Here is a 26,655-nt window from a genome sequence, read left to right as displayed (position 1 = left end):
TTTTTATTATGTCCTGATGTGCAAAACCTTTTAACTGAGCCTTGAATTTCCCTTAGTCACTGATCAGATGTATTTTTGCCACTTAAGTGCTAGAAAAGTGAAACCTTATGTCAATAATAAAATTTTATATATTAGGAGTATATTAAATACCTTAAATTTTAGTTTTAGCTCTGGACTATAGATACAACAATATATGTATCACCTGGTTTCAGGTCCCTTAACACAATATCGAGAGAAGAAAACCCAAGAAGCAACAGCAAAATATTACAAACTATCTTTATTCTACATTTTTATGTAATTTACTTCAATGTACAGTCTAAAGGATAATTTGTGGAAACACACAAAACACTGTTCAGAAGAACATAAATTGATATGCATAAAAACAAAAGTTTACTAAAGGTTAGAAAATGAACAGTGGAGTTCTTGCACCTGTTAATACAGATGCATTCTGGGCATCAGAACACAAGATAAAAATCTTCTAAAGCACTGTAACCTATTCACCAGTCTTTAGTTAGTTCCAAGTCGTAGTGACAGGTTTATGAGATATTGTATAAAAATGAACAAAAAAATGTTATATTTTTTAAAGAAAATCATATGAAAAGGAAATGGCAAGGTCTATTTACAGTTCTGTAAACAGAGACCATTGGAAAACACTAGCTTAGAAAAGTAAAAATCCCATGATGCTGATGACAAGTAACAAATTATGATACTTAACATGCTAGTCACATTTCCCTTCATTTTAAGATTTTTTTTTTTTTTGCAGGCTTACAGTTTGTTTTTTTTCTCTATCCTCTCTGTGTAAACTACACCGACAGCAGCCTCACATAGAAGTCAAACTGATGCTACCATAACGGCCACAGCAGAGCGGATACTGTTGTTATTTTCACATGAAATGATGCAAAGACAGTCACCTCTTCCACGCTGGCAATGCAGCTGCATCATGTAGCATATCCAGTTATTCTATGTTCAAGAAACAAACATCAGAACATAAAATATAAATATTTCACTTGTAAAAAAAAACAAACAAAAAAACAAAGCCTAAACAGCTGTAATATATTCATATATGTTCAACATGGTTTTATCCAACGCATTAAGCACATTCACCACTACTCACTCCACATCAAGCCAAACCAAAAATCATTCCAAAAACTAAACGGCATGTTCCTTCCCTTTTTGTGGCCTAAATCAAAAGGCCGATCCAACACACTGAAGACAGAAAAGGTCGAGACTTACTTTAAAAAGGTGAGGCAGTTTAACGTTGTTTTTAGTGGATGGTAGGAAAAAGGGGAGAAAAAAATAATATGAGGCAGCACTCTACCTTGTGTATGAACACTGATGCCACTGACATCTGCATTAAAGATCCTGAAAACTTTTCCATCGCCTTTCCTCGATGATCAGCAGAGTCCAGTATGAACAAAATCTGAACAGTTTTAATAATTTAATGGAAGATTTTTTTCTTTCAAAATTCTTTTTAAAAACGAGAAATTGAACTAGCAGGGACGTCATTAACTTTTTAAACCAATCAGTATAGACCGACATGCATTCCAATGGCAGTTGGCGGGTAGTTTGCTCATTAGGTAAGTTTGCGTGTGCATTTTAAATTAATCTGATTGGTGCCATTGGAGAGGGGCTCAAACTTCAAGCAGAAGTGTCACGTTTTGTTTCCATCGTCACATTTTCCTTTTATCATAACCCCTACTAAACCACCTCAACCAAAGTTTTCAAAATTAAATAAAATAAAACTTTTGATATTGATTCAAAAATTGTTTTTCCATTTAGGATTTTTTAAAGAAAAAAAACCTAAGCAGAAAAGTCCACATAACACAAGTTGTTTCAATTATTTAAGCTATGAAGTCTATAACAAGCTTCGTAGCAATCACACAGTGACTGCATAAATGCAACCTGTCTCCAAACATTTGTGGTCCAACGTGGACTGAAGGTATTCAAATAACTAGAGTCAACATGTTGCAATCAATCTGAGCGCATCTCTTTCCAAGTCGCGACTCAGCTGGTTACCAGCTGGTTGTATTCTGGTTAAATTCCCATACAACAAGCAAGGTTGCAGAGTGCTTATGTCATTTTGCAGTTCAATCGCTATCCAGCAGCAATTATGCCACCATTTGTGGAAGAATTTCTGAATTTCTATGAGGCTCTGACTGGACTCTGAATACAAGTAGTTAATATGAATTTCTGCGTATGTAAACAGAAAACAAATTTGCAACAGATTTGTGATTTTGCAAATTCATCACCATAATGTCAAAGACAGACTGACCCCATTTTGCTGTTGCAAACTGATAACAGGTTGACTCCTTTTGCTATTTTATCTCCATCTTAACACAAAACACACTTTGAAGAGGGCAACTGACTGTGACTGGTCGCAGACATAATTTCCATAATTGAAGAAATCATTTCAAAGGCAACAATTTGGAAGTTAATTGCACACGGTCACAATCATTTTGGTCGTGCCACATCATATTATGCAGTTTTTCCTACTCCGACTGTAGCGTAATAGAAGTCGTATAAGACGAAGTGTGTAAGGTGTTTTAGAATAAGTTTTCAGGAGCTTTAAGTTTAACAAGCTTGTATTTTGTTGCAACGATCAGAGCAAATGCAAAATCAAGCATTTAATGTTGGAGCACTTCACTCATTTCTGACCTGTGAACACAATCTACAACACATAGTAGTGTTAAGAAGCCCGCTAGCAAAATACTGTAAACACAGTTCATATTTCATCCTCCTATGAATGGCATGATAATACTGGACCTGTGGATAAAAGTCAGCTAAAACTCATTAGACCTTTTCAATTAAGTTTTTTGTCGAAAACACTACTTTTATTACATGCCGAATCCACTTTCATGCTCTTTCCTTTTTTACACACTTCGCAAAATAACAAACTTGAAGACCTTGTACTGTACACCCCCCTTACCAAAAAAAGAAAAAAAGAAAAATCTGATAAATGAAATACTCAAGTTATACTTCCGAAACAATCAAGCTGACAAATACTGCATAACAGCCCGCTCATGGTGTTGAACGATTAGCTCATCTCATTTACCTTACAGGTATTTATAGAAACAGTACTGTGTTTCGGGGTAGTCATAGAGACTAAGGATAAAATATAGATACTCTGTCCTCTTTGTTGCTTGGTAACAAAGCATCAATTCAATAGCTTCACTTGTGTACGCCTAACCAAACTCCAAACAAGTCAAAGAAGATATTCATCTGGGTATCGAGTGGTTTAACACCAGCTTGTGTCCAACATCTTCTTTGCTTACTGTCACTCAGGATGCTAAAGTCTGAATGAGTCTACCGTGACAGAAACACACACAGAAATACTCTTACATACAAGTTACAGCTCTATAAAGACAAGCAAATAAAACAAAATGGATAAAAAAAAAATTGAATGTTGTTCCCATGTTGCATATAAAAATGTTTAATGTCTGCACTGATTTTTCGGCACTTACGCTGAAAAGTGTTTTGCCTGTGACTGCAATGTGCATATTCTGTCAGTTTGCGTTACACTTCAAACTACAGTAGAAAGTCCAAACCTGGTGGATTAAACCGTAAACATGACCAAAACTAAGTGATCCACCAGCAGGACTTAAAACTCAGCTTATAAAAAGATAAAGAAACGTGGTGTGTGATATCTGTTTGAGTGTGTGTGCTCTCTGTCTGTCTGCTGGGAGAATTACACAGAAATCAAATGAATTTACAAATCAAGAAGTTTGTGTTTCTTTTCTTTTTTTAACTAAGCTCATACAGGTTTTGTTTAGAGGACCGAGCATGCAGTCTTCTGACAGTCATATGATCTCTTTTGCTACTGGTCCTTTACACTTATCCTCAGAAATTTGAAGAATGTGTACGTGTGTGAGCGTGTGTGATCACACATATGCACACTGGAGATGTTTTCCCCTCTCTGCCTCGCTTTGAAAGCAATCACTACTTGACTCTACTAGGAAAGATAAGAAGGCAGGAACGGGAACATGGCTCCCCTCTAAAGGTCCTATTATATTACTCTTCTTCTTCTTCCTCCTCCTCATCATCATCCTCATCGTGACAGTGAGTGATCTCCTGGGGAGTCTGAGGGAACAGGTTGGGTGGCTTGATCTCGCTGAATGAGCGGGTCAGCTGGTTGCGCTTGCACTCTAGCTCTTTGCAGTCGCTGCAGTGGGTGCGGTTGCGGGTAGCCAGCGGGGACTCTGTGTCGATGTCCACGTGGGTGTGTTCAACTGTTGACTCATGGGGCATCTGGAAGAGGAGAAATAAGACAAATTGCTAAGCGATAGAATATGACTGGTCATATGCTCTTGACTAATTCACCAAGCTGTATACAGCATTTTTTACACAACAAGAACACAGTTAACCTTTGAAATGTTTTACGAACAATGACAGATCAGAACAGACAATATTTTAGTATGTGCATCAGTGAAGTGTGGCAATGTGTCTGCATCTTAAGGGTGCGTGGTTTCATTCAATCCCCCACTTTACATTCAGATACTCACTAGTATGTGTGACGCTCTGAAGAGGTAGCTGAAGGGGTAATACAGCAGGTTAATGAAGGAGGCTGCATACAGGTCGGCGTAACGCATCACTTGTGAGGCAAAGAGAGTCTGTCTGGAGCCACTGCGGAACAGGCTACCCATCATGCCATAGCACATGTCCATGTCATGTGTCACTTTCTACAAAACAAGAAGAAAAAGAGAAACTGGTAAGCCTTCAAAATCACGTCAAAAAAGAGGGACACTGACTCATTAACCCTGGAAAGTACGGTTAATAAATTATTTGGGATGTCGTATTTGTTCAGTGAAACAGCTGAATCTGCATCTTTTTCCAACAGCCTATGAGAGACAAACACCGACTGAAAGGGCTCTTTGATGAGGAGGTTTAATGATTAGTCTCTATGAAACAAACAGCACTAAAACCACGTAAGCAGCACATCTGTTGTCATAGCAGCAGAGGTCATTAAGGGTGTACCTTGATTCTCCTCTGGATAGTGCTGATATCTGGCCTTTCATTACTGCTGCTATCCAGATGCCTGAGAAGGAAGCAGGAGAAAAACAATGAGGACTGGGTGGGGGTGTGGATACTGATATCAGCCTCCTGAAAGATGATGAGTCAAAGAGGTGGCGTAACAGAGAATTGCGCCAGGCTATAAATAACGTCAGTGAACCTGCTTATCAGGTGCACACTTTGACACTTTAGACTTTACCCTATTGGCCCTGTGGGTTTCTGTTAAATATGCAGTATCCACACATGTATGCAAACAGACACTGTTACAGCCGAGAGCAAAGAGCAGCAGAATGGGAACCTGGGGGTGGGGTGGGGGTGGGGGGGTGGGGGGGAATGAGGCTAAAGGTCACAGTTCTTACTTGTAGAGTTCTGCCAAGAAAACATCCAGGCCCTGGAGTTCCTCGAATAATGCTGGAAAACAGAGGGAGAGCGTGAATCTCTCTCTCTTCAGCACATTTGAGTACATGTACAGTTGTTGTACAAATGTTTGAAATTTTGAGAATGTATCCTTTGAGAGTGAGATAATTTACAGGTTTTTGTTTTGCACTTATAGATGTAGTTTTTGCACAACATTTTACATTTCAGATTGCTGTTAAAGATCAAGTCCTTTCTGAGACTGAGAAAACATGCAGCCAAACTGGCCCTCCCACATGTCTACACACTATGTGTTATTATGAGTCAAGTTCTTTCTAGACTCACAGCTCTTGTCGGTCCACACGTGAAGCTCCTGGGCCAGCTCAGGTATAACCAGGAATGTTCTCCAGCCTTGACGTTTCTTGGATTTGAGGATATCGCCAAAAATATGGTCCCCGATGTATACTATGTCCTTTCCCTTGGCCCCCAGCAAGTCACACACAATGTCTGAAGAGCCTGAATGACAGTAGCGTGTTACCAACTATGTATGCATTCTTAAGGTCCACGAATGACAGATGAATAAAGCCTAGCTCAAAGAATGAATGATGAAACAAATAAAGCCTTACCTCCAGAGTAGACTATCCCATGTTGCAGTGGTCCTGTGTAGGTTCCTATCTTTAGACGTCCTGTTGTCTGAAATGAAGAAAATAAATAAATCACTAAAAAGTGGGTCTGAATAACCTAAGTGAAGTGAGTGACTGTTTTTGAATCATTCTGCAATTGCTCCATCTTCCTGAAAACAATCATTTAATTACTTATGCACTGATGGCATATTTTTAGGGCCTTTACCTCTGCGTTTTTCTGGCATAAATTCATGCTTAAATTTACATAATGTTATGCTTTTTAAATCATTGTGATCATTGCCTGCCCATTAATATATATGTACCAAAATAATTGACATACAGATTTTGTCTAATTTGACCCTAGAATGGATCCCAGGTTGAGCCAGTGACTAAAACAAAATGCAAACTACGCTCGAACGACTATCTAACAAAAAATTCACTCATGCACTCTACACTGTTTTCAGTAAGCTGGCCCTCAGTTTGAAACAACTGGTGTGTTTTTGGAAAACAAAACGAACACTCTGCTCTAAGAAATCCTGAACAGCCCTGACTGAACAGCAAATAAGGGACAGACTGTAAGCCACAACATAACACATGCCAGCTAGGGTTCACTTATAATATCTTCTCTGGCCAGAACTCTCTGTTCTGATTTTGCTTACTGTGTCCACTTGTCTGAGCACTGTACCCTCTGCGAAGAACAGCGGTTTCCTGGCATCCACCAGGATCAGATCAAAGTAGGACTGCCAGGGCCGGTGCGGGGTGCCAGGCTGGGGTGGATGGAAACACACAAACATGAGTACAAAGATAAAACCATGATGTACATTTATGTTTGACAATAATAATAAAAAATTCTTCACCAAATAGAAATAGAAAAAATATGTTTTACCTTTGGGCCATGAGAGAAGTCGAACAAATAGGTCATGATTTTCTGTAACACAACACAACGTCTCTAAGTCTGATGTGACACATACTTTGTTCGTAAGCTAATACACGTGTTACCGACAAACTGGTAGAAAACTAATAAAAGGATCTCGGCATTAACTTACTGGCATCTAAGTCTTTCACTGTTATTGCATTACTGTTTTCCCTAATCAGTAAGTTTCCACCATAACTACACACACACACACTTACATCAGTGTATTTGTAGTCACTGTTGGTTGCCAAGAAAACCTTGGATACTTCATTCATTCGGCTGAGAAGAAGAGGCAGCTTTCCCTGGTGGGAACAGAGAAGAAGAAAAGAAAGAGAAAGAATGAAGCTCTAAGCATCTTTACAAACCAGCCTCTTCACAGACTACAAGAGTGTGAGACACTGTGTGTGTTTTCTCTGCAGCAGTGCACTCACAGTGAATACAAACTACTTACATCTTTCACTACATACTTCTCCAAGTTCTCCACAGTCTTCTCCTTCAGCGTACCCTGCAATGTGAGACAAAGGGGTTAGCAAAATCATCAATAACTATAGATATCAGTGAATGCTGATATTTCCAGAAACGCTGATAAAAATTCTTAAAATGACACGTAAACCTAACTCCTTTGTTTAAAATCGCATTAACATTGGTATAATTTTTCAAACCATTATCATTATGCAATAATGCGACATTTCAAAAGTTTAATCATTAGCTTTAAGACCTCACCGAAACGTGCTTACACATCTTGAACTCACTCCCTTTTCAGAGGATGCTCAGAGTGATGTTCAATTTTAGCACACGAAATTAAAACAGCTTTCTACTGTCAAACTCTAAAGAAAAGGTAACTATACACAATAAAGATCAGACATTCTAGTGAAGTAACATTTTAAAGTACAGCTGTATGGTTAATAGCAGTTTAGAAGCAGTAATTGGTGACGACTGCTGCAGAACCTTTGGGACCTTGTGTTGTTTAGTTGTGGCATAATCAGTGGTAGTGTTTCAAGAGTATTTCTAATTCTTCTGTAAACAACTTCTCTTTTTGCAAAGGTTTAAAAATTGGTTTACAGTCTAGGACAAATATGCATGGTTTAACTGCAGTTTATTTTGGAAACAGGTTTTAGTACTTTTTAACTGAATATAAGACATAGTTGACAGAATTTTAACTGTGAGTTTGTGTTAGTATGTTAGTGCAGACTGAAACATATGTGTACAGAAAATATATGCCTGCATATGAACGATGTGATGAATGGCATTATTATTAAGACAGTCTCAAAATTTCCTGTATGTGTCGTCTTCACAAATACATATCAAATAAAAACTGGGAGACATTATCCTGATGTTCTTAAGAAAATATTACAAACTTATCTGGATTCTGTCAAGAGACTCGATTCAGACATCGTATGAGGAAAATTTTATTTGGCTTGTTGGAGGCTGCCTTCTGTTATCACATCATGTTATATTTGGCCAGAATAAATAAGGAAGGTAGGACTTCCACCAAGACAGAGGAAGGGGTATCACAGAGATGTCAAAAGTATGAGAGGTTGTGATGATATAACATGCCAGTATGTTTATTTCAATTCAATTATTCTTTGCAAATAATAACTTGTCCTCAAGATATAATTTATGCACTCTATTTCATCACATGATCTAGTTTTAGTTCCAACAAATCAGATTAAATCTTAGTGGTTGCATGTATTTTACCTTGAAATGGACCCAGTCAACAGCATCCCGGACATCCTGGAACATGCTTTTAAAGGACATGAAGAGGTCGCCATCTTTGAAGCCAGTTTCACAGCTGGGGGAGGGGAGCAAAGACACACACGTACACAGCCGTCGGACAGGCCATAGCTTTATAGAAGGTTTTCAAAAACATGACATTTGTTTTTTGTTTGCTTTTAAATGGGATAGCCTTCCCTTGTTGGAGGGGTCCCCAGCCAAACAGGAAAACATTCTCCCCCTAAAAGACCAACAACCAGGTTTCAGAGGACAAAGGACATGCAACCATTCCAGATTACATTCTCAAAAAAAATTACAGGCCATTAAATCTCCTTACTTTAACATTCAGAGGATTATCTTGTTGTTATATCAGGATTTCATTCTTTGCAAATAGTTAGTAATTGTTTTTATTCCTATCTGAATTTGATAAGAATCCATACTTTTTCACAATTGGTAGAACAGATTAATAGATATAGTAATTGTAATCGAAACGAAGGGTTATTTGACTGAACTCCCATTGGATTAACAATAGAATTAGACGAGATTAGCAGCTGAGACACCTGAACCCTCCCATGCGTTAGGGCTTGCTCTTGACCCTTTGTGGCTTGCAACTGTCATGGTCTCATCATGCGGCGCCCAAAAACTTGTTGCAGGCCAGATAAAGCAGAGAAAAGTTTTCTTACCTGTCATATCTATCACAGTTGGTGAAGAAATCCACAAGGCAAGCAAAAAGGTAGGTCTCTGTGAAGGACACAGGAAGATTGGAAGATAATGTCAAGAACCTCAGTGAAATTATTTGCCGCCCCAGCCTTCCAGATTTAGATTCTGTTGTACACATTCATCCCATTCTTCTGTATGGGAAAGTTCTTCCCACCACCACCACCACCACAATACGCCAATTTTTATCATCGGACTTAAACACTGGTCTCATTGTAAAGCCCACCAGAGACTTGACTTTATTTAGCAGCTAAGGAAATAGAGAGTCAGTCTGTAAGGTATGATCCATTATATATAGCTTCACACTAAGCCGCCAGAATCACCAGCAAGGCCAGAAGCATCATCCATGACCAATCCTCCCTTAACATGACCTTTCCATTCTTTTCCCATTGGGCAAAACCATTACCAGCTGAACACATTTAGGGATAATACTTAACTCCAAGCTATTAGGCTCTTGAAGATGCATTGAAGCTCTTATTAATTCACTTTACCTACATCAGGTTGTGCTCATAGAATCGAAATGCATTGGGCAGTAAAATGTGTATGTATGTATCATGCATTTGCAATATTAACTGTACTACTTGCACTATGGAGTGTTCCCTTCTGCAATCTGGACTATATCCTGTTGCACTAAAAATCACTTTAAAGGTAGATACACTGAGCTACTATGGGCTGATCTGTTACATGCACTTGTATTTTGTATCATGTTGTGTGGTGCTGTGTGTTGTGGGATGTGTCTTGTTTTATATGTGAGCACACCATGATAATTCCTATCAGTTGTTTTGTTGAAATGGCTACAATAAGCTTGAACTTGAACCCACCTGGCAGATTGAAGAGGGTGTTGAGGATATAGAAACGCTCTGTATCATCTCTCTGGATAAACTTGTTGGGGTACCGTTCACGGATCTCTGGGCTGGAAAAAGCAAAAAAGCACAAAAGAGAATAAAATGTTTTATCAAATGTTTATATTTATGATGCTTGCTTGTATGCAGAGATCTGTGCATTTTGAGGGGGAATGTTGAAAATACCTACCCTCGCAGGAAGTTGAATCCATGGACACAGACCAGGATATTACCGTAAGCATCAACCTTCAACAAGTTTCCATACATGGTATCAAACACAAGGCCTCTGAAAAAAGGAGCAGAGGGATGCATGATTTTGCAATACACGAGTAAAACAGCCTTTCTAACTTTCTAGCAATCATATCACTTGGCACTTAAACTCCTGTCACTCGTTATCTTTTACTACAAAATAAATACAGTGACACTGAACTTTGCACAGGTGATGGGGTTTTTCATACTATTACTTGGCTAAGATAGATATCTCAGCTAAAAGGTTAACTGGACTACAAAGTTTAGAGATTAGGCAACAGAAACAGCAGTTGGTCAAAAATCTGATGGCCACGATCAGCCTCATGATGTCTGTGCAGAGAGATGGGATTGGTCTCACCTGGTGGGAAATGATGGGTCATAGACGAAGCTCAGGAGCTCCTGAGGATAACCGATGGACACTAGCCGTTCCACTGTCAGCTCAAAGCCTAATGATTCATATTCAGGTGACTTGTACACTACAAAGGAAACACGTACACATTAGTTTAGTAAATAATGCCAACTGTCCATAAAAGTGTCCTGTAGACACTTTAAAAACTGTGAAATGTTACATGAAAGTAGTTAATATTATATAAATGCACACATATAGAATCAAACAAATGATCGGTTATCAATATAACAGATTTTAAATCAGATGTTTAAAAACTTTTTCCCCTGTTTATTTGAATTTGTATTTATTACCTTTTGTAGGATAACTACTTTAATATTGACGGTGATGCTGTACTGAAATGGTATCGATCTGAAAACCTGACTCAAATTTATACAAACAATGTTGTATTTAAAAACCCCAGAAGCATAGCCTGTGGGGTGATTCGATGGCAAACAATGGTTAATGAGGTGATATGCATTTTGTTGCACATACTCAAGTTACACAACAAATAAGTTTGAGTTTTCAAAGGCCACCTTATCCATTTGAGATCATCTTGTCTGTATTTTGTCAACAACATGTTTTCACTCTACTGGAACATCCCCTCACACCCAATGCCCTTCTCAGTCCTGGCTACCAACACGGACCAGGATGTTCTGCATGTAAATCCACAAAGAAAGAGGATCAGGCGGGCAAATGAAAAATCACTTCATGTTAAGCAGTGGCTTTAATGAGCCCAACTGACGAGCCCCTAACCCGTCACTGCCAGTGGTAGATATTTACCCCAGGCTAAACGAAAAGCGAGACAGGAGTGGGCTCTGGAAATTAAAACATACAGTGATGCAAGGCTAAAAAAAGACTGGCAGAGGATTAAAATGCTTTCTGACAGGGGGAAAGAATATGTCAGATGTTATAAATATAAAACAGAGAATGCACTGGTGTTAATGCTTGCTTTCTATACCCCCAGTGGGGTGGTGGAAGGCCCCTCAAGGGTATGAAATATTGGCTGATGATACTTAGAGAAGAGTTAGTTGGAGGGAACAGCACTGTAGGTCAAGCAGGAAAACATCTGTGTCCTACTCTGGAAAACGTGTGTGCATACAGAAGTCCTGGGTTATACAGAGAGATGATAAGTACACAGAGAAGTACAGGAAAAGCCTGGGTTCAGTAAAGCTCTGCTCTTTTGTTGACACCTTTACTCTGTAAGCATGAATTCAATCCAATTTTATTTAAACAGCGCCAAATCACAACAATAGTCGCCTCAAGGCGCTTTATATTGTAAAGTAAAGACCCTACAATAATGCAAAGAAAACAAAGAAAACCCCAACAATCATATGATGTAACTGCATGAGGCAGTTTCTGCATTATAATCACGTAACCTCTTGTAGTTCACCCCCTGTGTGTTCTCCCAGTAAACAGGGTTTGGGCCCTCTGCCCAGAGCAGCAGCATACACCAATATAACTGCCTCCCCCCCTCCTCTTTGCTTACTTGTAATATTCCTCATGAAGCTCTGAGTTGCTACAAAGAAGCCTATTTTAAAACCTGTTTCCCCTATGTCACCCTCTTCACTTGAGGTCACTGGGAGTCTCTCTTTACATGTTGTCTTTTGGAAATTAGTACATCCCATACATAAAACAGAACAAATCAAATCTCATTACGAGTTTGTCAGGCTGGAAAATGGTTTGATATATAATAATTATTCTAGACAATTTTAAAACCTATGGGACAGCTAAAACTCCCTACTACACAAAGTTAATATTAGGTCAAAAGCCACTAAAGTTCCCCCAGTAATTGGCTTAAAATGTCATTTTGTCCATAATGTTACTGTTTAATAAAAGTGCACCAGCCAGAGTTAAGTTTGGAATGAACCATGGTTAGGTATTTTATGTTAAAAGCCCTTTACATCAAATCGTGAACTGTTGATAGACTATCGTAGAACTGTATTTCATGAAAGCCACACCCAAGACTACGTAATGCAACATAAAGCTGCATGTTTTAGTAAATGACACATCTGAGATGCTCATGTTTACTGCATTTTTTGTAAACAGGAAGTTGGGTTATTGTTGTTTGCTGTGTCCTTGACTCTTTCCCCCTGTGGTGGGAACTTCAGAGATCTGTTTCCCTTTTTATCCCCAATGGGACTGATGCCAGATAATTATACTCCCACTGCTGAGCAGCAACGTATGTCTCCAGAGTTTATGGGCCAGACCACCACAGGCCTACATGTAACGTAGACCTCTTGCATACAAGATAAACAACCAGCAGAAAGCCCTTCTGCTGATAGACCCTTATCTCCAAATCAGATATAGTGTGTCGTACAAGGAGACTATCTGACCCATTTCACACAGCAATAATTTAACTTATGTCTTAATATTTGCACAGAATAAAGTGGAAATGTAGGCCTCTGTGACAAATTTGCAACACTGTGAAGCATATTGTGGGAAAAATTAGAAAGCTTAAACATTGCCTCAGGGGCCCACATTCCAGCCAAAAGTCTGTGAGAAAACTAGGACAAACCTGCTTGTATCTCTCACTGCAATCTGGGCCTAAAACTGTGTTTGAGCAACTTTCTGCAGGGTGTTACATGTTCCCTTTAGAAGCAGAAGAACAGATGAAGCAATGTTGTCTCAACCAATGCTAATTCAGTTTACAAAGTCTTACAAAATGTATGATATTTGCAATTTGTTTGCACTAAAGCTTTAGAATAGAACAAACTTTTCACCTCTTCTTATCCTCGTGTTGAGCAAAATGGCACAAAATGTCTCATTCTGGCTTGTTGAGAAGTCACTGTACGTCATTACACTGATGCATGACGACAATGCATCATGAGATTGTCTATAACAATCTAAAATACTTATGCTGATATTAAAAACAAGCCCTAAAATCACATTTTCTTTGACCGTCTTTATTCCAAGATCTATAGACAGTCATATGAACACAAAATACTTTAATTTTTTGTTTAATTTGTTTGTTTACATTGCATTTCTTTTATAGTCCGTGCTCTTCTCAAACGTTTGAAAGGGATAACAGGAGCACAGCTGGTAACAGGTGATGGTGAGGTCTCCAAGACCAATCGTAATTTCTCAATATCTGAATTAAAATGGAATTCACCTGTTGCTGGCATAGTGAAATTTGATTACACAGCAAGCTTTATGAATGGATTAGATTGTTGCGTCTTTTTTGAATACATTTAAATGTATCAAAAATGCTTTGACATCTGAAACCAAGGTCACAAGAACTTTAAAGGCACCTTAATAGTTTTTTCCTTCGCATTCCTAGCAATATTTCCTTTCCAAACTTTACCTTTTTTTATTTGATACATAAGATGTGATTTTTCTGAGCTTTTTAAGGTATTTTAGTATGTTACTGTAAGCACAAGGATTAATCCAGAAAAACAAAGACAATTATCTTCATGAATCAGGACATGGAGTGCATTTCCTGCTTCAATCACAATCGCATACCAAAGTAAAGAAAAAGTTAACTTTTTAAAACGTTTTATAATATGACCGCTATCTTCAGCTTAAATTCACTATGCAGAACTGCAATATATGCTGCATACACACAATAGTAGTCTTTGCACAGTGTGATATGTGCTAAACTGATTACAGTTGACAGGGACTGTGTTTAAAATTCACCCAAAGCCTCACACAATCTCCGAAGATAAGCAAAATCATTACATTAGGTTTTGCATACGTTCAATTAACTTAACGGTTTTCCCCAAAACCCACTATTTTTTCAAAATGCTTAATGACTGCGAAAAGAATTACTGAAAAACTGCTCTTGGTTTCTCTGAGTTTTAGACTTTCTTGCTCTGTTTGGAAACACTCGACACACCATAGACATGCCACAATGAAGGCAGTGAACTCAATAAAAAACACAACTCTTTAATCATGTTGACAACTGCTCCCATCCACTCCCAATATGTTACACTCAGCCACCGCGCTTGTTATGCAAATTGTACATATTTGAGAACTGCTAGCTTAAAATAGCAAAATATCTTCAAATCTTACAGATTCTTGCCAACTTATCTACAAACTGAGACAGGAGCCCCTCATCTCTGTAGGAGCAGCACTGTAGGCAACATCTTCACATCATCAGAAGTGGACAGTGGAGATTGAAATAGCAACTGATGTTTAGTTTAGAGATGGACCGATCCGATATTACGTATCGGTCCGATACTGACCCAAATTACTGGATCGGATATCAGCGAGAAATAAAAAATGTAATCCGATCCATTAAATATCAAAAAAGCACCTCACAAAACTTGCTACACAGCGTAACTCGGCTCATAACGTAGCACGTAGCAGCAGTGTGGTCACGTGATAGAGCGGCTGTGTGTATTTGTAGCCTCGCTACCAAACCAACATTTCATCTCCGAGGAAGTTTTCCCAGAGAGAAGTAAAGCAAGTGTGTAAGTTCATCTCTGAATGTCTGTAAAGCATTCCCACGTTAAGCTTAACAACAGAGCGACTGCCTCTCTCTCTCTCTCTCCTGCTGCTACTTCAATCGTGAAACTGCTTAATGATCAGCTGATCGGCTTTTCTGTCGCGAGTCCATCTCTCTTCTTTGTTTTTGGCCCACTTCTCACCAGAACGAGGAAACCAGCGGCTGAACAACAGCAGCACTATTAAGCTTGATAATCTGTTGTTAGAATTTATTTAATATTACTTTCTACACCAGGATCTTTTTCTATGTAGCTGACGGCTGGTAACTGTGCAGGGGCGGATCTAGCAAAGTTTAGCCAGGGGGGCCGATAGGGCATGAACAGGGAAAAGGGGGCAGAAAGACATACTTTTCTTTCTTATTCTCATTTAAAATGTCGAGCTTTTAATAAATAATTATCTGACTCTTACACCCAAAGTTTTAATCTGATGTAAAATATATAGAAGTCCATTACTGTATATAGTAACTGTTAAGTCTAATATACCCTAGTAAGCTATAGTACTTTTTCCTTTGGCAAGATACCATCTGTGCAGTCTGCAGTTCTGTTGAAGAAAGATGTTGAATCTATTTAATTATTCTTGAAAAATAATTTATTTCTGTGCATTTTTCCCCCTGCATCAAATTAAATTTGATTACATCGATTAAGCATCATGAGGTGGAGGGTGGTTCCCTATTTTTTTTTGCTGGGAGTTTGCAACCCTATTAGTTAGGTTGCTTAATATTTCTGCTAAGTGCTCTTTAAAATACCAGAATAGGGAGGATGGAGTAGGTTTAAGTTTATTAGATTGATCAGTGTTGCTGAACTATGAAATATTTTGGGCGCAGTATATATTTTTTTACATACAGGTATAACAGAATAGCTTTAGTGTTGTTATTTATTTAAACTTGAGTATAAACTTATACAAAATGCAGCAAAATATTAAAAAACGTTTTATTGATTAAAAAATACACTATATCGGATTCATATCGGTATCGGCAGATATCCAAATTTATGATATCGGTATTGGACATAAAAAAGTGGTATCGTGCCATCTCTAGTTTAGTTTTGTCATACTTTCTAAACTATAATCTGTGTTTTCATTTGTTCATGTGTACCAAAATTTCCTGACAGATATTATTGAGTTTTTACATAGTGATTTAAAAAAAATAAATTATGTTTCTGCTTTAAATCTCTATTTTTATAATCCCAATCTTTCTTCCTTATCTTTTTCCATAAACATTGCACGCAAAAAGCAAGTAATATTTGAAATGTACATATTTAAGGCGTGCTGCACATCTGAACCGCCTTCTATCACATAGCGTTACATGTGATTAAGCAACAGTCAATCTGAGGAAGCAGTTCTGTGATCAAAATGTGAACACTCTCCAAAGATACACAATAGCCACCCTTCAAGCAAACATTAACACTTGGTTATGAGCTCCCATAAAGAGAGTCGTGTCAACAGCTGAGCATCTGTAAAATCTCTTATACCCCGAATGGTGATAGGGGTCCAGAGTCAAAGAAGAACTACAAGTGACTCTTGTTCTCAGGGGAGCCGTCATTGCTGAACTCAACAAACAAACGTGACCTGTTTTTCAAAGTCAGGGAAGATTTATTTTTAGATGTGTAGAGACCGAAAACTGGAGCTGAGTCACAGAACAAAGTGGCATGAAAAATCAGGATATTTTTAGCCAGGTTGCTAGCCACTAGGAAAAAGAACATACGCAATTAAGTCTGTGTTACAGAGAGCTACTGCTGGCTTAACATTTCGTTATCCTAGTGTTATGGCATACTCAGTGTATCACTATCATTGACCTAAATAATACTTTGTGGACAACAAGCTGTGGTTCAGGGGCAATGGTAGGGTACCCAAATATAGAGCTGAAAAGAAAGGGATACTATAGACTTCAACATCTACACCAAACATGAGGTCACAGCACATTTAACAGCTAGGGAGTTTTTTCAGCTTCTAAAGGCACATAAATAAATGCGCTCTCAAAATCTAAATTTAACGTGACAACCACAAAGTTGGTTTCCCTTTCAATCAATGCCACTCCAAGACACTTTTATAGATTCATTACATAACGTTTATCAAGATAGGAATGGTCATTTTGACAAGACTGTATTGTTGATGACAGCACAGACGAGCCACGTAAACTGAGAATGTGCTATACAACACTCCAGCCAACTTGGCCTGCATACCAAAACCCTAAAAAGTGCTGATTAATTAGATCAATAAATTGATCAATTGTTTATTAAATCTAAAACACTTTTGGACCGTATATAATAAACGTCTCTTAAAAACTGGCAAATTTAGAATTAAAAAGAAGTGAAAATAAAATAGATCAAAATCATAAAAATAATTATAATCTGACTGTGACTTTGTCATTGGGTCTTTTCTTTTCAGCTGTTATGTTGTAGAGTTAATGGTATGCTTGGGATCATTGTCCTCTTGCATGACCCAGTTTCGACCATGCTTTAGCTGTCTAACAGATAGCATCATCTTTGACTCAGGTATACAGAGTAGTTCATGGTCAGCTCAGTGACTGCATGGTAACCAGGTCCTACAGTTGCAAAACAAACAAACAAACAAACAAACAAAAAAACCCAAATTATCACCTCTTCACTACTGTTCTTGACAGTTGGTATAAAGTGTTTGTGCTGATATGCTGTGCTTGGTATTCAAACTGTGCATTATAGTCAAAGAGCTCCACTTTGGTGTCATCTGTTCAAATGTCATTGTTCTAGAAGTCTTGTGTTGATTTTCTGTTTGTTTGGGGTTTTTTTTTTTGTTTGTTTGTTTGTTTTTTTTAAATTGGTTTTAAAATTTTCTTTGCATTGTCTGAACTTGGGGTAAATTTGTGGGGTCCTCTCCTGGGAAAACTGTGAAACTGTGATAACACATCTCAATCGTTCAATCCAGAAAACTGCCAAAACGTCTGTTTTTACAGAGGTGGTGCCACTTGCTGATGATCAATTAATCAACTGTATCCGATTAGCACCTGGATGCTATTTACAGTGTTAAGTCCAGGAACCATTTAGGGTATAATTTGTTATAATAGGACTGCATAGTACTGTGAAATCTCTTTTTCAAATGATAAATAGGCATTTTTTCCCTCCAATCACTGACTTCATTAGTTAACTGATTATCCAAACTCTGATCTGATTATCACTGATTGTAATTGATTGTGTGATTGTGTATTTAGCTTACCTGCTAAAGTGTAATCCATATCAAAGCCAAAGCACTTAATCTTCTCCATTGCCAAGCTTCTGTTAACAAAGATTCTGGGGGGGGAAAAGGTTTTTGTAAATTTTATGTAATCATCCACAACAAATTATGACTCATAGCAGTTGCCCCAAGTGAGAAAAAGAAGAATGTTATCCCTTTTTAACAAACTACACATATACATATCCAACAACTGTCCTTTTTTTTCCAAGTACAACTTTTACATTTTGTCAAAAGGTACATTTATAGATTTACATTTTAAGTCAGGTAATTTAGACTCAGTGCCTTTCACTGTGCATGCGTAGACTGAGGTGTCAAAATAACTGTGAAAATCAAATATAGAAAAATACATAAAGCAAATGTAAAAAACACAATAAAATAAAAATGTGACTCTTATTAATAACGGTGTAACTCTTAAAAAATAAGAGTGTAACTCTTATTTTTGCATTCTTTGTACAGTTATGATTACAAACTTAGGTGTCACCTCTATGAGCTTGCAGTTTGAGTTTGTTTGCCAAAAAAGAAAAAAAAGACTACACCAAATAAACAATGATATAGGTGATTTATAGATTTGACTGATAGTTATATCCCTATTTTTTCATATTTTCTGTACAGTATCATTACTTCAAATTATTCTATCCACATACATCATAAAATGAAAATATATCATAAGTTCTAACACGGACAAATCTTGTTTACTGTTGGGTGTCCTTGAGTGTCTAATCTAAAGGTCAGAAAAAAAGATGAAGTTACTACTACTACTACTACTACTACTTCTCCGAATTTGGCAATTACCACACAGTGTAAAAGAATAAATTCTGTTATTGTGTTAGGTACAGAGCCTTAAGAAGCCAAAAGGCAGCTTATGACAAGTACTTAAGAAGAGCTTACCAAGTCATTTCAGCCTTATTAAACACCAATATATAACACATAATTAACTACATTTTAGGTGCTGTAATGAAAATGAGAACTAAATATCCATTTCAGATCACTTCATCTTTGTATGTACTGGAAATACCATGCCAGGATGATGGTTCTTTGATACTTTCATTATTACAAGTTGTTTGTTTCTCTAGAGCGTATTTTATGAGATCTACTTGCTGGCATGTTCCTTAACGATAATAGTAAATTAATACACATAATTAGTTCTGATAATATCTTAAAATACTTTAATATAAAGTGGCCACGATGAAAGCCAGCGCTTCATAGACACAGAAAATACAGCCACACACTGTCTGCGTAACTCTGACTGCTAGCACAGACCTGCATAACTTATCTTCTACAGCTGTGACATAGTTGAAATTCTATACAAGTCAATATTTAATGATACAAGAACCGAAATATGTATCAGACCAACAGAAAAATCAAGAATGACACTAAATTAAAAACAAGGGTGAACTGATACACAAGTCTAAAACTGCAAGGCATCTAATCTTCTCATTTTTCTGTGATAATGGTCTATTTATCTTCACCAACGTCTAAATCAGTTGTGAAATACCTGGCAGCGGCTCCATAGTGAACAAGTTCCCATTTAGAGCAAAGTCCACGACACGACTGGCAATGCATTCTGTGTGAAATTAAACCTCGGTTTGACTCTCCGGTGGTCTGACACTGCTCCAGCAACGCAGGGCAACACTGGACCCACAAACAAAGCCCCCCTCCCTCTCTCTCTTTGCTGTCTTGCCATTCAGAAATTTTCTGACTTGTTGCAAAAATGATTGTGGCCATTCTGCGTCATTCTCTGTTGTTGTGTGCTGTCAGTCAGGGTTGTTGTGAACCATGATGTTTGTGGGCCCTCAAAGACATCTAGAACAATCACAAGTCGGGTAGAATCAAGCACGCCAGTGCCACAAGCTACAGCTGCTTCCATTACTCACATCTGGTTGAATATACACATTTGTCGTTGGCCTACAACTACTGGTTATTTTTTAAATTCATTTTTGTGGCCGTGAAAACTGCCAGTTGTGATTTTCAACAGAAAATTACCTCTTCAAATATCCTTAGACTTCTTTATTCAAATAAAAATTTAATTAAATATGTTTATGCTGTAACTGTTAACAAAGTTAATACTACTTTTTACTTTCTTTCTTTTTTTAATGTAAATCCTTTCTTACAAATAAATCAATTTTGTAGATGAAATTAAGTGCTACTGAATCTCAAACTGATCACCTGTAAAAAGAGATTTACAAATTCAGGTTAACGACCTTTTAAACTTGAAAAACGTGTACTCAAATATCAAAATGCTATATCAAATTTGATCATCTATATTTATTTTATATATTTAGTTGCTTATAAAAAATGAGTCTATTCTGGCCTTATTTTGACATTTAACATTTAACACTGGCTCATCAAAATAGGATGTGCTCCTCATCAGCCAAAACAAATACAGTCAACATTTCGCAGGGATGAACAAAGGATTTAATGTTTAAATCTTTTCTATTTCTGTTTTGCTGGTGCCATTATGATGTAACCTCTTGCCAGATGCCTGTGGGAGGGGTAGTAAAGAACGGCCATAAATGATAAAGCGTGCCCCTTCTAAGATCAATTACTGTAGTCAGCCTTGACTTTGGCCCTGCTGACATCAGTATTGCTTCAAATAGCACCTACAAGTGAATCCCTTAATAACTTTTACTCCATCTGAGCGCAGCTGAAGAACAATCAGCCAGATTTTTTCCACTGCGCTCTAATCTCATGCAGACAGTGACTCGAACGTTTATCTGCACTGGGCAGAGCCATCAGCCCCCTGCAATGTGATATACACAGGGTGCACTGTTTCGGCTGAGCTCTTACTTTGTTGGAAAGGCCTTTGTGAGTCTGTAAGATAAACAAAAGGTCACGCTTAAATCAGAAATGATTTCACTGAACAAGAACTTCTGTCACATTGTTTCAAAGAGCACCTTTGAACTTTCACTTAGCACTGCATGTGTAACCCTTTGCTGGTTCATGAACTGGTTGATTTATTCCCCAGCAGCACATGCAGAACAAACAAATGAGTGATGGTTTCATAAACCTTGTGAGCACTGCATATTATATAATAGCATGGAAGAAAAGCAGTACCCATTGTAAACATGCCTTAGAGTTAAACATTGAAAAGAAACACTCATTTTATTGCTCTGACAGGGAATAAACCCCTGATTATGTCAGTATAACTGAACAGACTTTACTACAAGCAGGTAAAGGAACAAGGATGTTTATAGGTGAAAAGATATATTAATGGTCAATAAAGCTACTTACTATAAAGTCAAAGCCATAAACTCCCTGCAAAACCAACTACATGTTTAATATGCTGAGCATATCTGGATCTGGATTCGTCCATTTAGCCCGTGGGTCTTGTCATTCTGCTGATGTTTCATGAGTGAAAAATTTTGCATAACAGCTACAAAGACCACACCCTAGTCACAATCAATTCTATGAAACATCTAAGGCAGCACAGCCTGCTTCACAGTCGAAGTGACAAAGAGACATAGCCTAGTACATGCTGAGCACCAATGGCAGACTACAAGTAAAATAAGACAGGAATTAAATTGGAAAACACAGCACGCTAACAGGATAATCACAGATATAATCACAGATTAGTCAGCCACTCTGTTATTATGACAATAAGTGATACACAATGTAAAATCTAAGAAACGCACTTTAGTATATTTTTAAAATGTATGACATGCTTTGCCATGGTGAAATAAATAGTAACAAGCTACTGTCATAAACTGTTGGGTAAGCCAAAGACCACCCAACACAACTCAACTGGTTAAGTCATGATTTGAGTTATCGTTGTTATAGTTACTTAAAAGAACTATAAGTTACTGTTGGTGTAAAAAATAAATTAATCAATCAATCAATTCTTAACGGAAATACAAAAAACCCCAAATACATTAAAAAAAAAAAAAAACCTTACCGAAACAATGTTTCTTACTAAAGAGAAAAACATCATTACAAAATAAAGACACAGAGGCAATACCTTTAGTTTTAGTTTCAAATTCCTAAACACATTAAGTATGAGGCAGCAGTGTGAACTGAGTCTGGCACATGTACATAGCTGTGAGTCAAATCCTGTATTGTAATAACTGATCTGAACTTTATAAATTTGTCCTTTAAAAGCAGACCTACATTATAATAACCAAAGACTAGAACTAACACTGAAACTGAAAAAAATAAAACAAAACTAAACATTTCCAAGCAATAAAAGCTAAGCTGAAACAAACAAACACAATCGTGAAACAAAGGAAATTTAACTCAATTTCTTTGACTACTCGCTGATGACAAATTGGTAATAAAAAGAAACAAAAAACACAAATATAAGCTGTCCGAAATTAATAATGGTAGTTTCTTTAGTGTCCTGATGTCTGTACCACAGAGCGGCCCTGGATTCCTTTGTGGTTCTGTATATAACTATGCAATTCATTCTGTAAACCCCTCTGTGGTGGGTGGCCATACAATCCATCGTTTTAACAAACAGAAACTGCATATTATTAGTTTTCATATTAAAGAATGGACGTCCACAATATTTTATTATTACCTGCAGATTTAACCTCTGAATGAAAGCTGAATTATGAGCACTATTAATCCTTATATTACAAGCAGTATATTCTTTATGTTGCGCTGACAGCCCCAAATTACAAATGCTCAAATCTTCCTGAAAACTATCATTCATTTATTTTCATTTCTATTCATAAATCAAAATCATCAGTCCAGGGGTTTGATTTGTTTTTTCCACAGTAGTCCCTGTCTGGCTGCTTAATTTATGCTGTGAAATGTCAGTGTGTCCCTTGTGGATGTTTCATACCTGTGGTAGGGCTCCCTCCTGTACTTCTTCATTGTAAGGCCGTCCATGTTGGCGGGCAAGTCTGCATAGTTCTGCAGTCTGTCACTCCATGAAGTGGTCATCTTTCTAACTGTTCAGTCTCTGGAGAGACAAAAAGGAAGAGACACAGAAGGCCTAAATTTAAGTTACTGAATACCCATGTTGATCAGACAACAAAAGGGTGGGAAAAAAAAACATTAGAAGCAGCAAAGTCTGTGGTGAATAGAAATATAAGTCAATCACACTTTGTCCTTTAGACTTTAGAAATGGGATTATGTGGATGAGCTAATCAAGTCCCAACCTGTAGAAACTGAGTGGTTTAAAACTTGGAAGGGGCCAAACTAATATCCTGATAATTTGGTTATCATCGCCTAATTATGGTGTTTCCTGTGTAATTATCAAACTAGGATTAGATTACACAGTGGAGAGTGAGGACCTACTGTATGTAAAAGTTCAAGCCAGATTAAAATGAGAGATAAAACAAAGACATGTGATTCAATTTAACATGGGGATCAAGGTAGTCAGAATATGAATGGGTCCTTATTTGGTTATAACATCAGATCGCAAGCAAAAAAGCTGAGACCTAAAAAAAGAGACATATGGGAAGTCTTGTGGATTTATGCTCCAGTGGAATGCAAGCCTAGTTTCTGGTTTTGTCTTTTAGCTTAAAAGGCCAGTGTTGTGTGTTTTTTTTCCTCTTATGCTGACATGCTGTCATTCCTGTACTGTTGCTGGAGAAGCTGCAGGAAGGAAGGGTAGAGATCAGCTTTCTTCTTCTTAGTGCTAGCACAAAAGCAAATGAGAATCACATGCTGAGGCAAAGAACTGTCAACAGGGCCACAGACATAAAAAACAAACAAACAAAAACCACTGCAATCAGTGCGCAGCTTCACAGAACACAAAACAAAAGCTTCAGCTGATTTCATCTGAAACCTTATTTTAACTGTTCGTATTTAAAAACAAGTATGGACACAACTGGTAGACAAATCACTTTTCTGTTATTTTACAGCTTGTTTGCTTTCTTAGCTCTATCTTAATTGCCCATGTTGTGAAATGGGTCCTATGGGGTCAGAAGGAAGCTCTGGCTTGCAAAAATCCACAGCTAAGCATTACGAAAACCTGCTCAACTCAACAGTACTGCAGACAGCAGCTGAAAAGCAAACATAACTTAGAGCAGGCTTTGTTTCCTCTGCTCAGTCTTGGAGAGAGAGAGTGGATCGACGAGTACTGCAACTGTACAGCGGGTGAAGCTAACTGTCACTTGTTTTTGGCGAAGAAATCACGCCAGCTCTTTCTTTAACTCCGCAGTCAGAGAAAACAACGGTGAATACTCACAGATTACCTGAACCTAATGTAAAAGTATCTCGACAAGCTAGAACATCTCGTTCGCGGGGTTACCGAACAACATCCCGTATTTACCACCGGACTACGGGGCTAGCTAACACTCCGCTCAAACCGCCTCCGTCCAGCTCTTCTTTATCTGACATTGATGCGAAGGGCAGCCAGAGGTGGTCCAGGCACAGCTAACGCGTTAGCTGGCTTTGACACAAAAACACGAAGACTTGAAACTATGGGAGCAGATTTCACTTTGTTCAGCTGCGGTTGGCGTTACTGTACTCACCTCTGAGTTCCTGAATAAAACAAATGCGCCGTCGGTTACTCTGAGCATGCGCCTTGAGCTGCGTGCAAGTCGCAGGAAAAAGTGTATATTCTGACAGAAAGCTGTGGGCGAAGCGGTGACGAGTACTCTGCAAAGCCAGGTATGTAATAGCTGTCCGTGCCCTGCCTGCTCCCTGCTGTCTCTCTCCCTGCTGCCAGCTGCTGTTATGAGACATTCAGAGGGCGGCGTTAAGTTCTGTCTATCACAGAGGGGCGGGACCATCAAGCGCCGTGGCACAAACACGTGACCCCACTTGAATTAGGCTTCACTTTATAACAAATTAATTAATTAATTTAGAAAAAATAATATAAAATAACGATTCAATAATAATAATAATAATAATAATAATAATAATAATAATAATAATAATATTTGATTTTAGCAATATGCTAAGCAAGTCTAATATGCATATGCAACCTCTATACTGGGTGTCAAACAGGTGAAAATTGCATAAAAAAAGAGGTAATAACTACCTTTATTGCAACCCCTAACCTTGAAAATGTATTTGTTGTAACCTCGGTGATGTTAAAGTCCTAATTTCCATCAGCTCATTGGCATTCATTCTGGGATTAGAGTTGATTTTTGTTTCTGAAACATGCTAAATAGGCAAATTTTCAGAAACTATAAGATGTGTGTGTAGGTTCTCAATCATTCAGGTTGTGGTACTCACTCTCTTTCCAAGCTCTTTTGAAACTATAAGATGTTAACCTTTCCTAAATGTTGATTTTACAAATTTTCTGGCCTTTTGGAGGTGTCGTTTTGTTTTTGACACACAGGAAAATTCATATTCCATTGGATAGTTACAATAACCAGGGACTGAACTGTTAGGGCCTCCAGGGCCAGGCAACGGGGGCTGAAGCCACAAGCTGGTGTACTACTAGTGCTGGTCCCAAGCTGATATAAATGGGGAAGGTTGTGTCAGGAAGGGCGTTGGGTCCAAAATCTTTACCTAACAAAATATGTGGATCATCAAGACTGAGAGTTCCATGTCGTATCAGTCAGGGCACATTGGCTAAACACATAGGAAGCGGAAGAATGCTTGTTCAAAGGCAGTGAGGGAGAAGCCAGGAGTGTGGAGGTGAGAGTAGGGACTTTTTTTAGACTGTAGAGATTACTGGTAATAGCTAATAAGACCACAGAAAAGCCTAATATATGTGATGATGAGTGTTGGTGTGACAGAGGTAGATGATCTGCTGTAGTGTCTCATAAAGGGAACAGCCAAAATAAGAAAAATATCTAGGACCTCTGCCTAGAGGCCCTACATTAGGTGATGTTTTCTTCATAGGGGTATTGTGAGTTCTTCGTCATCTGGCCCCTCAGCCAGGACCCCTGACAACATAACTTACTAGGGCACACAAATCCTTCCATCATGATAAGATGGCGATATAGTGGAAAGACCCAGCTTAGGTGATTCATGCACATGACTAGCATGTGTCCTAAGCATGTACTAAGTGAGGTGTTCCAGGCATGTCCTAACAGAAGGGTGTTCCCAGGTAAACCCAGGATATGTTGGTGAGAATATATTTGTCAGGTAGGTTGAGAACACCTTTGTGTCCTCCAGATGGCGGTGGCCATGCAGAAGGAGGTCTGGGCTTCTCTGCTTAGACTACTGTCTTGTCAATCTAGGCATGGTTAAGCAGCAGAAAATGGATGGGGATGGATGGATGGAAAAACAGATGTCTAAAATGAGGGATGTTAACACAATTCAAACCCTGTCCCTAACCCTAGATGACACTCAAGT

General features: G+C 38.1%; 1 protein-coding gene across 2 annotated transcripts; it reads right to left on the bottom strand.

Annotated features, from left to right (window-relative positions):
* Positions 1-262: 262 nt before the first annotated feature.
* Positions 263-25,091, bottom strand: nt5c2b (5'-nucleotidase, cytosolic IIb). Of its 2 annotated transcripts, XM_084930552.1 has the most exons (18): positions 24,876-25,091; positions 23,237-23,356; positions 18,439-18,512; positions 10,777-10,894; positions 10,360-10,455; positions 10,149-10,240; positions 9,294-9,351; positions 8,596-8,689; positions 7,349-7,402; positions 7,116-7,199; positions 6,871-6,912; positions 6,644-6,751; positions 5,988-6,054; positions 5,707-5,877; positions 5,367-5,418; positions 4,972-5,032; positions 4,500-4,676; positions 263-4,245 (listed from the first exon to the last, which is right to left on the bottom strand). In XM_084930552.1, exons 2-18 carry the CDS (start codon positions 23,335-23,337, stop codon positions 4,009-4,011), a joined length of 1,686 nt encoding a protein of 561 aa, XP_084786678.1. In that variant the 5' UTR covers positions 23,338-23,356; positions 24,876-25,091; the 3' UTR covers positions 263-4,008. The 2 variants fall into 2 exon arrangements, with proteins under 2 accessions (XP_084786678.1, XP_084786679.1); XM_084930553.1 differs by lacking the exons at positions 23,237-23,356; positions 24,876-25,091 and adding an exon at positions 19,952-22,279.
* Between the last annotated feature and the right edge of the window lie 1,564 nt (positions 25,092-26,655).

This window comes from Perissodus microlepis, chromosome 6 (assembly GCF_051167445.1).
Source record: "Perissodus microlepis isolate ML-2025 ecotype Zambia chromosome 6, ASM5116744v1, whole genome shotgun sequence".
NCBI classification, from domain to species: domain Eukaryota; kingdom Metazoa; phylum Chordata; class Actinopteri; order Cichliformes; family Cichlidae; genus Perissodus; species Perissodus microlepis.
The sequence above is the reverse complement of the archived record's forward strand: the minus strand, read 5'-3'. Positions and strand labels throughout refer to the sequence as shown.